General features: G+C 34.5%; 2 protein-coding genes and 1 pseudogene across 2 annotated transcripts; all 3 read left to right on the forward strand.

Moving 5' to 3' along the window:
* Positions 1–1157: 1157 nt before the first annotated feature.
* LOC109796042 (2-methylpropanoate--CoA ligase CCL4) lies at positions 1158–3167 on the forward strand. Its single transcript, XM_020355647.3, has one exon. It carries the CDS (start codon positions 1319–1321, stop codon positions 2960–2962), a length of 1644 nt encoding a protein of 547 aa, XP_020211236.2. The 5' UTR covers positions 1158–1318; the 3' UTR covers positions 2963–3167.
* A 1193-nt stretch (positions 3168–4360) lies between these two features.
* LOC109796043 (uncharacterized) lies at positions 4361–5330 on the forward strand (annotated as a pseudogene).
* A 4857-nt stretch (positions 5331–10187) lies between these two features.
* On the forward strand, positions 10188–12229 carry LOC109796041 (2-methylpropanoate--CoA ligase CCL4). Its single transcript, XM_020355646.3, has one exon. The coding sequence runs from the start codon at positions 10486–10488 to the stop codon at positions 12151–12153; it is 1668 nt and encodes a 555-aa protein (XP_020211235.1). The 5' UTR covers positions 10188–10485; the 3' UTR covers positions 12154–12229.
* Positions 12230–14440: the final 2211 nt, after the last annotated feature.

Consider the following 14440-nt stretch of genomic DNA (forward strand, 5'->3'; position numbering starts at 1 on the left):
TCGGGTTCACATTTGATTATCAGTGATTTCATTATTTGATTAACACGCACATATTATGTTTTCCTTTCTATTATTATTTATTATTTACAAGGAATGCATGTTATCTATATGAAGTACAAAATAGGATGTAAAGACAATTGAGAAATTCAACAAATATTATTCTCATTGATTTGTTTGTTTAGAGAACATTCTTTGTACAAGATCTTTCGGTGCACTTTACGATGTTGTAGCAGCCTAGAGAAACTCATGCTTGATTGATATCTCTATGACATGCCTCCTCATTTGTTGACTTTCAATTTTCAGTCTTCATTTCTTCTCAGATTTTTCTTCACTCTTACTATTCCCGTTAGAATTAACATTCAATGAAATAGGGTCTTCTTTATCTTACTGCCCCCATCAGAATTAACCGTCAATAAAATATGGTCTTCAAGTTCACTGCCGTTTTGGAGAGGTTGATGAGTTCGAGAAAAAAGATGCGGTTAGGAGTGATTTGATAACGAGTCAGAGGGGTAAGGGTTGCTTAGCATTAATTTTTCAACTCCTTGAGTTCATGATTTCTCATTCTCCAACAAAGTTTTTTTAGTTTCCCCAACTATGCTTTTTCGAAGAAATTTTTTTTTTTTTTTTTACTTCGGTTCTTTTACGTACCTCCTTTTGAAATTTTGAATAACTCCAATCTATTTTGAGCATGACATCTTTCTATGTTAGAAGAAGTCTAAGAAGATGTAGACTTTGTCTTTTACCCAGAGAATGATGGCGGCCCTAAAGTCTAATCAGACTTTCCCAGTATAAATTCATGTATATACTAACCTAAGAGATGCATGATATTTGTTCTTGCCTAAACTTTATCATTTTTTTTACTAATAATTATGATGCATGACCCTTTTTTTTTGCTATACATTTTTTTTGTTTTTCAAAATTAGCATTCTACATGTGGAAGTGGAACGGGCCGTTCTGATTTCAGAACGGGCCGTTCTGATTTCAGAACGGGCCGTTCTAGTTTCAAGATTCGCACAAACTGTTCCATCAACCAAAAAAAAGAAATTTAAAATTACTCATAATTCGATTTCTCGAAAATTGAATTCTAATCACAAAAAAAGAAAATTTGAAACTCAGAATTTGGTTCCTAAGAAAATAAATTCTGAATATGATCAGTAAATAGTACTAAATGTGTAAAGATCGTGTATCACGTGCATTTTTTATAAATTTTTCTTTAAAACATTCTTTATATTATCTTCGATGGGCACACTTATCCATTCAATATTCATTGTCTCAGTGTGCGTGTCTTCGTTCAGAGAGAGAATCTTTGTAGTGCGTAATGGAACAGCTCAAGCCAAGCGCCGCTAACTCTTTCCCTCTCACCCCACTCGGTTTCCTGGACAGAGCAGCAACCGTCTACGGCGACACTCCTTCAGTCATCTACAACCAAACCACCTTCACCTGGTCCCACACGCGCCGCCGATGCCTCCAGCTCGCCTCCGCCCTCACCTCCCTCGGCATCCGCCGCGGCCACGTCGTCTCCGTCGTCGCCCCCAACATCCCCGCCATGTACGAGCTCCATTTCGCCGTCCCCTTCGCCGGCGCCGTCCTCAACAACATCAACACCCGCCTCGACGCCCGCACTGTCTCCGTCATCCTCCGTCACGCGAGTTCCACCCTAGTCTTCGTGGACTGCGCCTCACGCGATCTGGTCCTCCAAGCCCTATCCCTCTTCCCTGAAAACAGTCAACGCCCAATCCTTATTCTCATCACCGACGACACAGTGGAGAAAACCTCACCCAGCGTTGATTTCATGGACACGTACGAGGGCCTCGTCAGCAAGGGCGATCCAAGCTTCGAGTGGGCCCGGCCCAACAACGAGTGGGACCCCATGATACTCAATTACACCTCCGGAACGACGTCGTCTCCCAAAGGCGTGGTCCACTGCCACAGGGGAATCTTCATCGTCACCCTCGATTCACTTATTGATTGGGCGGTGCCCAAGAACCCAATTTTTCTCTGGACGCTTCCACTGTTCCACGCTAACGGCTGGAGCTTCCCGTGGGGGATCGCAGCCGTGGGCGGCACCAATATATGTGTCCGCAAGTTCGACGCCGAGATTGTTTACTCTCTCATAAAACGCCATCACGTGACTCACATGTGCGGCGCTCCCGTCGTGCTCAACATGCTAACCAACTCCCCCGACAACAAACCGTTGGAGAACCCGGTGCAGATTCTCACCGCCGGATCGCCGCCGCCTGCGCCGGTGCTCTTCCGGACTGAGGCGCTGGGCTTCGTGGTGAGCCACGGCTACGGTTTGACGGAAACCGCGGGGTTGGTGGTGTCGTGCGCGTGGAAGGAGAAGTGGAACCGGGTTCCGGCGACGGAGAGGGCGCGGCTGAAGTCGCGGCAGGGGGTGAGGACGGTGGGGATGGCGGAGGTGGAGGTGGTGGGTCCGACGGGGGAGAGCGTGAAGCGCGACGGGGTCAGCGTAGGGGAGATTGTGATGAGAGGAGGGTGTATCATGTTGGGGTACCTTAAAGACCCCGAAGGAACCGCGAGTTGTTTGAAGAATGGTTGGTTCTACACGGGTGATGTTGGTGTCATGCATGAGGATGGGTACTTGGAAATTAAGGATAGGTCAAAGGATGTTATTATCAGTGGTGGTGAGAATTTGAGCAGCGTTGAGGTGGAGTCCGTGCTGTATGGCCATCCGGCGGTGAATGAGGCGGCGGTGGTGGCGAGACCGGATGAGTATTGGGGTGAGACACCTTGTGCTTTTGTGAACTTGAAGACTGGGTTGAAGAAGAAACCTACGGAAAACGACATAATTCAATATTGCAGGGAGAATATGCCACGTTATATGGTTCCAAAGACGGTGATTTTCAGGGATGAGCTTCCCAAGACTTCTACGGGTAAGATCCAGAAGTTTTTACTCAGACAAATTGCCAAGGACATGGATCCCATTCAAAGTAGAATGTGAAAGCCCATTTTCATGATTAGCTATTTTTCCATATACAGGCTTTGCATCAAATTCCTATTCTAGTATGTCCATACATCTGTTTCTCATTTTGTATTTTCACTCCCTTATTGTGTGTTTGTTAGAGAGAGGAAAGACTCATGTGAACAATAAAGTTATGGGAGAAATAAAAATTGAGTGGAAATAAAATAAATAATTTAGTTATTTACTTGAAAATAAATAAGTAAAAAATATGTGAAAAATAAAGTGTATATATATAAAAGAAAGAGATGACAGAAATAAATAAATAAGAATATAAAATTTATCATTTTTTAATTTTTTTTCTCTTTTATTTCTTTTTAACTAAATAATCCTACTTATTTTTATTTTCCTATTTTTACCCTTTTCATCTTTTTTTTTTCTATCTTATTTCTTTTTTAACTAAACAATCCTACTTATTTTTATTTTTCTATTTTTACTCTTCTCACCTTATTTATTTTTTTTATCATCTCTTTTTAACCCATTAATATTGCGAAAGAAGTAAGAGTTTAAGATTATAATAATTGTATTTACGGTGTCACTATCACAACGTACCGAAATTCGACTCTTATCTTTATGTGTGATAAAATATTTAAAATGGATGGCGCTTATTGTAATTGATTAAAAAAAGGTGATGAATGATGATAAGAATGACACTTGTTCAGATCAGATTGTCGTCTTCTCTTGCATAGTCTCTCACATAAATTTAAGATACTGATTATTCGAAAATTCTAACACAATTATTATGTTCCATGGGTAAAGTTTTAATCTCCCATCTACAGGGAAAAAGACAAAAAATATTTTCAATAGACAAATCATAGTTGATCTTTAGGCTTTCTTTTTCCACATGTTTTTACTTTGTTACGTGTTCCACTGTCTCTCAAATACTATGGGCTAATTTAATACTATAAATAAATGTAGCTAAATTGAGTCTGTTAGGAATATTATGAAGAGATTTTCTATTTTTTATAATTCATTATATTTATATATATAATTTTTTAAAATTTATAAGAAAAATTATATCAACATAATTTTTTTAAATTTCAATCCAATAAATATTTCATATTATAATCTAATAGATTTTAAAAAAATAATGGATGAATTATTAACTAGTTAATAAATGGGTTAGATTTGATCTATCATTTATTTATATTATAATCTAATAAATTCTTAAAAAATAATAGATGAATTATTAATATTCATAAAATTAAATAGATAAATTAAACTGAATTTATTATTTTTATTATAATAAATGGATGCATTTCGTAGGCATTAGAAATTTTGAACTAGTAAAATGTAAGACAGCGCTATATACATGGGCTTAATCCACTTTCAACTTTATCCATTACTCACGTAGCTTTTTTTAGTTTCGAAAATTCTGACATGAAGTACCAAAAAATGTGATACATGGATGAAGTATTATTTTTAACCATTAGATTTAATATTATAATAATCAACGATTCAGATTTGTTACCCGTAACTTTGAAAAAATAATTTTTATATTTTGCATATTAGTTCTTGTGTAAAGTATTTTACGTAGGAACTCACCCACGCCGCTACCCACGGCGGCGCCCAACACCACCGTCGCCACCGCCCATGACCGTGACCGTAACAGAACTCGCGATAGAAAAAGAGACAGAGAATGAAGACGAAACAAGGATGACCGTGACCGCGACCACGATCGTGACCGTGACCGTGATCGAGCGTGTAGCAAGAGATCCCATTCGCCTTAGCCTGATTGTAGCCACTCCCGCCACACGCACTCTCCCTCGCCCACCGATTGCTCCCACCGTCCCCGCCACCATCGAACTCCCTCCCTCGACTCGCTACAGAAGCGCCACCAGAGAGATCTTTGTGGATGAGGAGCATAAGGAGACGAAGAAGGCAGTGTCGAACTTCGTGGATAGCATCGTGAAGGAGCAGCAGAAGCAAAAGGAGAACTAAGGCACAAGAGAAGACGAGGGGAACTAGGATGAGGTGGAGATGATGAACTTGGGATTCCCACTAGATTTGACTCCACCAAGGGGAAACTGGTCGCCGGTGCTAACATCAACGGCGTCACAACCGTCACCAAGCGCCAACCGCGCCAATACATGAACCGCCGCGACGTATTTAACCGTTCATTGCCTACTGAGAGGAATCACTAGAGTTTTTTCAGTCGCCACCCACGGCGGCGCCCAACACCGTCGCCACCGCCGCCACCACCACTTCCACCACCCGGTTCCCACCCCCTGCCCCGCATCGCCTCCCTCATCCACTGCCACCTTCCAATCCTCCATCAGCATAAAATTATTTAACATAAGGACTATTTTTGCAATTAAAAATAAGTTTGAAAACTTGCTATTACTGGTCATTTGACTGCCTCATGGATAAGATATTGGTTCAACTACTTCATGTTAGAAGTGCTAGCTCTTTCAGTTTATGTATTGAAAAGTCCAAAATTAATTATCAGTTATATTTTGTCGTACATAATCAAGTCATTCCTTCCGGAAAGCACTAGTAATTGTACTTGGATACGCACATATTTATGTTTGTAAATAATTAGTGAATTTCAATTTTGGTTTTTAAATTTTTTAAATTAATAAATATTATTTTTTTGTTTTTGTAATATAATTAAAATTTAAATATATTCTTAGTTTCTATAATATAAATGAGTTTTAATTTTGATTTCTAAAATTTTATTCTCAATTTTCATTTTTTAAAATTTATAAATATTATTTTTAGTCTTTTTAATATATTTTTAATTTTTTAAAATGTATAAATTTTAATTTTGGTTCTATAAAATATATATGTGTTTTATTTTTTCAGCTGTCTAAAATAAAAATCACAATTATTGATATCCAATGATAATTTAAAAATAAAAATAAAAATAATAACTTTTAATGAATCAATTAAATGACATAATAATTATAATCCAGTTTTAACATATATAATTAATTGCAGTTAAATATAAATGGTTGTATAAATATCACTCTAAAAAAATTTTAAGATAATTTTTATAATTTAATTTATTTTAAAATCCTCAATAATTATTAATTAAAATAATTAATATTTTATTATATCACTATATATATATATATATGTTTTAAAATATCAAAATTACACACATACATATACACACACACACACACACACACACACACACATATATATATATATATATATATATATATATATATATATATATATAATATCATTTTACAAATAAAATATCTGTATATCTTTATATACATAATTTTTTTTAAAAGATGCAATTGATAATTAATACCATTAAAAATTTGTATATTTTATTATGCTTTTATACTTTCTAATACTAATATATTAAATGAAAAATTATTTATGTAAATTTAGTTTAAAAAATCATGGAAAATTTTTATTTATATTAATTTAAAATCATTAATAATTAATAATTATTATAACTAATTATTTATTATGTCATGTCATTTTAATTTTTTATATTAATAATTTGTTGTATATTTATGTTAATTTTATAAATAAAAAAAATTGATGAAATTTTTTGAGAAAGTAATATCTCAAAAGTTGTAATAAATTTTGATTTTTGTAAGGGGTTTACAAATGTTATAAAATTAAATAAAATTTTATTACTTATGTAATCATATAACATAATAGCACATTAATATAAAAAACTGTAAAAATATTATAAAAGATTAATTATATTAATTTTAAATTAATATAGTTTTAAAATAAATAAAATTAATTATATATATATATAATTGTAATATTTTAGTATCGATATAAAAAATTGTAAGTATCTAATAAAAAATTATAATAATATGTAAATCCTTTCATGTACGTCATCTAATCCAATCATCATTTTCGTGATTTGGTCCTACAACACACAACAATTTTCATCATATGTTAATATGCAATTTGAATCACATGTTAATTTATGCACAAAAATCAAATTACAGCTAAACTGAGGTCCAAATAAAACATTTTTCAACTTGATATTTTTTTTATTAAGATCAATATATCCCATGTTTTCTATTAAAACAACACTTCTAGTTGTCGCATAGAAAGGTTAATTTGTCGGTCTTTCGTACTGTCTTTAAAAGAGAAAGATAAGGTGCCATGTGGTGTGAAGCTCCACTATCCAACACCCATTCTATTTTTCTTAGTGTTTTTTGTTATTATCAGTCATATTCTTATGCACTCTTGTGTTATGTGTCATGTGCTTTCCATAGAGTGTGTGCACAACCTTTGCACCTTCTGGAGCTTCTTTCTTCTCATCTTCCCAGAAGCTAACAATGCATTAGGTTTTTGTCCTTGTCTACGTGATATATATTTATATTCTCCGCCTCTTAAATGCTAATTACTACTTCCACATTGTAATGAAAAGAAAATACAATAGAGAATAAAAAAAAACATTTATGGTGGTATTAATTATGCTTTTAGAAAGAAAAAAAAAACAATAATCATAGTAAATATTAATTTGTTTTCTAAATATATATATATATATATATATATATATATATATATATATATTTTGTTTATAACGGATCATTGATATATTATTGCAATTGTGACTTCGGAAATGAGTTTTTCAGAATTTAAATTACTTAAATAGTTAAATCCTATTTTTGATTAGTCATGAATGATTATACATATAAATGAATGTTAAAATCACTTGATTATGATAAATAGTTGTACCTCTGAATAGTTAGAAAAATAATATAAATATTAATAATTTGCACAACATTAAAATAAGATAATTTTACTTAAGGTTAGATATGATGGGCAGAGAATGAGATTGAGAGGTGATGTGGGGTTGTTGCCTTGTTGGCGGCCATGAATATGACTCATCATCAAAAGCCTATGCAATGCGATACACCGGAACATAACTCCCAACCGGGTTGGAATTCCCTCCGGCTTCAGATCCAACTGCACCACTTGGCCCAACCCTTCCAACTGGATCTTGCATAAAAAATAAGAGTTTAATTTTCGTATATCATTTTATATAATTATTATAAAATCAATAACATTACTATAATTTTTAAAAACCACAGTCAATTATAAATAATTTTTACTATAATTTAAAATATTTTGAATTATCATTGATAGAATATTTAATTTTAATTGACTTCAAACACTTATTATTATCATTTATTTTATACATTAACAACCATTTGAAATGCGTATGTACAGGATCATAATGATTACAGTATGTATAAGATCACGAAATAGTATAAAGCAAAGGCATTTTCTTTAAGAATGATATTAATTAAAAGTGATTCGCATAATTAAACCCTTTTTTTTTACAATGCATAATTAAACTTTCACTATTGATTAACCACAATTACCCTTTTAATACGAGATAAGCCAGCCAGCCCCAGCACGCTGTGTTTCCAAAATCCGACATAATGAAAACATTGTAATGTTTTGGGGGGTCACAGATTGAGAGAGAATTTGTGTGATACTGCAAGATAAATAACTTACACAAAACAATATGGTTATAATTAAACGGAACTTAGAGTTAATCAGTAGAAGAAATTGCTTTCTCACAATAAATAATCACAGCTTGAATATAAAAATAACTGATTTTAAAAGTCTTTTTTTCACTAGTGGTAGTTTAGATTATGATGATCATAATTTTCATGGAAGTAGAGCACATGGTTAGTTGGGGTTGGATTTGAGAGTTGTTATGAAGTCATGTTGTTGGTGATGTATTCGATGACTATTTTTGATGATTTGTATAAATGTTACTTGACCGATGACTTTAGAATTTTTATTTTCACAGTTATAGATTTTCGTACATGTATATATATGTTTTTGTATAGTTAATTAATTTACATATATACACACACATGCATGTGCGTACATACGCGCACACACACACATATATATATATATATAAGAAGAGATCATTTTACTCCAGGAGTAAGTTTACCTAGATTTACTCCGTTCAACAACTCATGTTCTACAACAAATTTCAACGATATCCAATCGTTCAATTAAAAGTTTTTAATGGATAGATCAATAACTCATGTTTTACCTAGATTTGATACTTCATTTCATTAATTCAAATTGACGGATAATTATAAAATCATTTTATACATTAATTCGAATTAATGAAACCAAATATCAAATAATTTTCAAATTTTTTAAAAATTTACAAACTTGATCTATGCATTAAGAACTTTAAATTAAACTGTTGGATTGTTAAAATTTAATGTAGAACATGAGTTATTGAATGGAGTAAGTCTTAAGTAGACTTATTTTTGGAATAAAAAAATCATTCCTATATATATATATATAAATGAAGTGAATATATTAAACCCAAATATATAGAGTAGTTTCTGCTGTTTGTTGTTGAATCATGAATGTTTCGGTAATAACCAAGATGATTCGTTACACAGAGAAGTACACTTACATGTACGTGTTGCATGTAGGACATATCTCTCATAGTTTACTGGTGATTTTCCGTTCAATATTATTAGCTAGCCAATTGATTAATTATGAGGTTTTTCTACATTAATTCTATTGACCAGAATATAACCATAAAATATAAATTAAAAAAACACATTCTGAAGTAGATTGGAATTACTTGTTGCCTTGGTGTGGCCATATTTAAGCACATCTAGAAAGCAGACATGATCCTCGATCGCTACCTATATAGGATGGGCTTTATTTCCTAAAGCATAAGAATGTCTCCATCTTATTAGAAAAACAAAAGCACTATTTGAATAATCTCTATATTATATTTCAGGTCATCATAAAAAATTCAAAGCCTCCACCTACTTTTTTAATTTAGATATACTATTATTCACTCGATCTTGAAAAACTTCCTACTATTATTTATCCAGTACTAAATAGCAAAACACTAGAGAGACATACATGGCCAAAATGGGAAGTCCAATAAACAGCAAATTAAGACTGTGTAACAAACACCAAGAAATGAACAGCTCCTAAATGCATGCCGCTGGTTTTCGTACCGCATGTGGTTGGTTCATAATATATACTACCCATTTACATTATCCACAACTACTCATGCCGAACTTCATTAAAGTTCACACAGTGCATCAGAAATTATTATCAGACAGTACAAAACCATTGAATTTTCATGATCCTAGACAATCTTTACTCGTCGTAATTCATTTTTTAATAATTTATAAAGAATTAATAACAGTTAATTTAATTCACATAATATAATTTGATAAATAAAATAATTAAAAATCATGATAAATACATGCAAAATATCTTTTGTTTTACTCAGTATATTACGTTAGAGACAACGGGAGCTGTACCATGCCTTGTCTGGCCACAGAATTTATTGCCCATCCAAAAGTATCATCACATGATCACTTCCTGGACACACTGCATGAATTTCAAGTACACAAAGAGCACTTCACCACCTTGAACACTTTATCGCTACAACCACTGTGTACTAGTGTACATCTATTTAAGAACCACCTCAACCATCGTAATAAACCACATAACAAACTTTCATTTTCCTCTCCATTATTGGCATTGCCATTCGCTTACAAACTATGAACCACTTAACCCCAAACCCTGCAAACTCAACACCCCTCACACCACTCACCTTCCTCGAGAGAGCAGCCGTCGTCTACGGTAACTCCAACTCCATCCTTTACGACACCGTTTCCTTCGCTTGGTCGCAGACCCACCAACGATGCCTCCAACTAGCTTCCTCTCTTTCCGTTCTCGGTCTTGGACGAGGCCATGTCATCTCTGTTCTCTCTCCCAACACTCCTCCCATGTACGAACTCCACTTCGCCGTCCCCATGTGCGGCGCCATCCTCAACAACCTCAACCTCCGCCTCGACCACCACACACTCTCGGTGCTCCTCCGCCACAGCGAATCAAAGCTCGTCTTTGTCCACTCAAGCTCCCTCACTCTCATCCTCCGTGCCCTAGCCACGTTCCCCAAAACCATCCCACGCCCCTCCCTCGTCCTTATCACCGACGATGACATCGCAATGTCGACACACCCTCCCATCATAGACACGTACGAGAGCCTCTTAAAGAAAGGCGACCCGGGCTTCAAATGGGCCCGGCCCAACTCCGAGTGTGACCCAATAACGCTCAACTACACCTCCGGCACGACGTCGTCTCCCAAAGGCGTTGTCCACTCCCACCGCTCAACGTTCATAATGGCACTAGACTCCTTAATCGATTGGTCAGTGCCGAAGCAGCCAGTGTATTTATGGACGCTACCGATGTTCCACTCTAACGGGTGGACCTTCCCGTGGGGGATCGCCGCCGTAGGCGGCACCAACGTTTGCACGCGTAAAATCAACGCGCCAACAATCTACCGTTTGATTGAAACCCACTCCGTGACGCACATGTGCGCTGCGCCGGTGGTTCTCAACATGCTGTTAATGTTCAACAAAACCGAACCGGTTAAGAAACCGGTTCACGTCCTCACCGGAGGATCCTCGCCTCCGGCGACGATCCTGACGCGCGCGGAGGAGTTAGGGTTTAAGGTGAGCCACGGGTACGGGATGACGGAGACGCTGGGGGTGATTGTGTCGTGCGCGTGGAAGAGGGAGTGGGACAAGCTTCCGGCGGCGGAGAGGGCACGGTTGCGGGCGCGGCAGGGAGTGAGGACGGTGGCGACGACGGAGGTGGACGTGGTGGATCAGGCGACGGGGGTTAGCGTGAAGCGCGACGGTGTAAGTTCGGGGGAGATAGTGGTTCGAGGCGCGTGCGTGATGTTGGGTTACTTAAAAGATTCAGAAGGAACGAAAAGGTGTATAAGAAACAACGGGTGGTTATACACGGGTGACGTTGGCGTGATGCATGAAGATGGGTACTTGGAGATTAAGGATAGGTCGAAGGATGTTATTATCAGTGGTGGTGAGAATTTGAGCAGTGTGGAGGTTGAGGCGGTGCTGTACGGGCACCCGGCGGTGAACGAGGTGGCGGTGGTGGCGCGGCCGGACGAGTTCTGGGGGGAGACGCCGTGCGCGTTTGTGAGGCTGAAGGAGGGGCTGGTGGCGCCGCCGTCGGAGAAGGAGGTGGTGGAGTTCTGCAGGGAGAGGCTGCCGCACTTCATGGTGCCGAAGACGGTGGTGTTTAAGGAGGCGCTGCCGAAGACGTCGACGGGGAAGATTCAGAAGCACGTGCTGAGGATGGACGCGAGGGCTATGGGGTCCATCATGGCGGCGCCACCTCCTCTTGCTAGTCGCATGTAGAGTGTACTAAATTGTTGTGTTTCTTTTGTTGGGTGTTTGGTGAGTTATTTAATTGATTGAAGCTATTTTATGAATACTAGTGGAGCCGTGTCTCTATATATATATATTATCTTAAAATTTAAAATAACTCATATATGCAATGAATTTATTTGTTGGCATATAATTATATAAATAATTTTACACAATATGATATTTTATTATTATAAAATTTTCTTAATAGGAATATCAAATAAAGATTTTACTTCATGACGATTTTTATGTTTCTTGCAATTTATGATAGAAATTAAATGTCATTCTGCTATTACTTTTAGTTAATATTAACATAACTAAAACATATATCAGAATTAATAAATAATTAAATTAAATAATGTCATACTTTTCAATAATAAATTTCAATTTTTTATATAATACATCATCCATAATTTCTTTGACTTTAAAAAGCTACAAAAATAAATAATACAATGTCATGTATCAATATGAGATATTTAAAATTTCATGTAATTTATTTTATTTTATGAAAGAAATAACCATAACCTAAAAAATAGAGATATTTTATTTTGCATGAAAGTTGTCAATATAATAGGTATTACTCAATCTTGCATTTTCAAGTGTCTTAATATTGAGAAAAATATGAGTTAGAATTGATTTAAATGAAGAAATGTTAAAATTATATTTTTATATATATTAAATTGACACATAAAAAATATTTTCACAACCATATTATTATATTACCTTTCTAATTTTTTAGATAACAATTATTTTTTCACCATTTTCCAAATTTTAGTTAATACAACAGAGTTAAACACTACAAAATAAATATGTGATATTAAAAACATAACTTTTGAAACTAACATAATTTCATGGAAAAAAATGATTAAAGTTGAGAAACATATTTAATTTAGTAAACTCAATTTTATTGAAAAAAATAGAATAAATTTAAGATACACATTTAAGTTCAATCAAACATAGTGATATATTATTTGGGTAACATAAATCAAATTTTATGTTTCATGGTTGAATTGTAACATTTTTTAATATATAATATCTACTAAAATTATATTAGATATTTATAAATATATTTAAGTTTTTAAATATATTAAAATAATAAGTCTTCAAATAAAATTTTATAATATTAAATCTATAACTTAGAAAATAAAAATCAAAATAAGAAACAAACATATTTTAAATATGGACATTTAAAAATTTGATTAAACATAAAATGAAAGAAAAATACATTTAAATTTACTATTGACTAAACTTGAAATGAATTCAATGCAAAGGATGTCCTCCAAATATAGTTAAATTTATTTATGTCTTTGTAAATTTTAATACTTTTAAATCGAATAACTTGTAGACATGTTACATGTCATTTTTGTATAACTAATAGCATTGATGCGATGTCATCATTGAGAAAAGAAAAACAAAATTACACTCCTTTTTTGTTTGATGGACTTATGAGTCTTAAGTCATTTCTTCATCCTCATGTAAGTCATGATCATCAAGGGTGTACTAATCATCATAACCACAATCATGCTTCTTAATGGTATCTTTATTGGGGTCAGAGTATTATTCTTCTACACCATGTGTCACTATATCCAACATTAAAGAAGATGACTTAAAATATAATACAACTTGCTTGCAAATGTGATTCATACCAGGATAGAGTGGGGATGAGTTTGGAATAAAGCGAAAGTTGAGAATTGATTGGGATGAGAAAAATGTAGAGAGGGAGAATGGAAAAAAAATTGTACAAAGTAGGTAGAGAAAATTTCTAAGAGCGAGAAGATAAAAATGGATAAAATTATAGAAATATTGTGTAGTTATTATTTTAAAAGAAAGTAATCATCAATAAGGGTAAAATCTTAAGTTATATAAGTTATAGATAGAAGTTATAAGAGAATACTAACCTAGAAACTATGAATGGGAAAGCATAAGATCAAAGGTACTAATGGCCTTCATCGATCAAAACACAATATGAAAGACATTCATGTATATCATTGGCAATGAGTCATGGAACCAGGATTCAAGCGGGTAAGTCAATTTCAACGTGTTTTGACTTTTTTTAGGACCAAAAATATGTTTTTTTTCTTGCTTGAAAGTATAGGGAGTGATGTTGTAGAAGAATCATGTGCAACCCAGTTAGATACGATAATTGTGTGATTTGGTGATAGCGTTGAATGATAATTTTGGTGAGAGAAAAAAAACATTATGTTACAAAACGTTGGATTGGGACTTATAATAGAGTGATAATGGATTTGGTTTATAATTTTTTTGAAAATAACATATT

Source organism: Cajanus cajan, chromosome 9, assembly GCF_000230855.2.
Source record: "Cajanus cajan strain Asha chromosome 9, NIPB_CcT2T_4, whole genome shotgun sequence".
Lineage (NCBI taxonomy): Eukaryota > Viridiplantae > Streptophyta > Magnoliopsida > Fabales > Fabaceae > Cajanus > Cajanus cajan.

Excerpts from the sequence above, each read along its gene's own strand:
- LOC109796042 (XM_020355647.3), top strand. The coding sequence starts at position 1,319 with ATGGAACAGCTCAAGCCAAGCGCCGCTAACTCTTTCCCTCTCACCCCA.
- LOC109796041 (XM_020355646.3), top strand. The coding sequence starts at position 10,486 with ATGAACCACTTAACCCCAAACCCTGCAAACTCAACACCCCTCACACCA.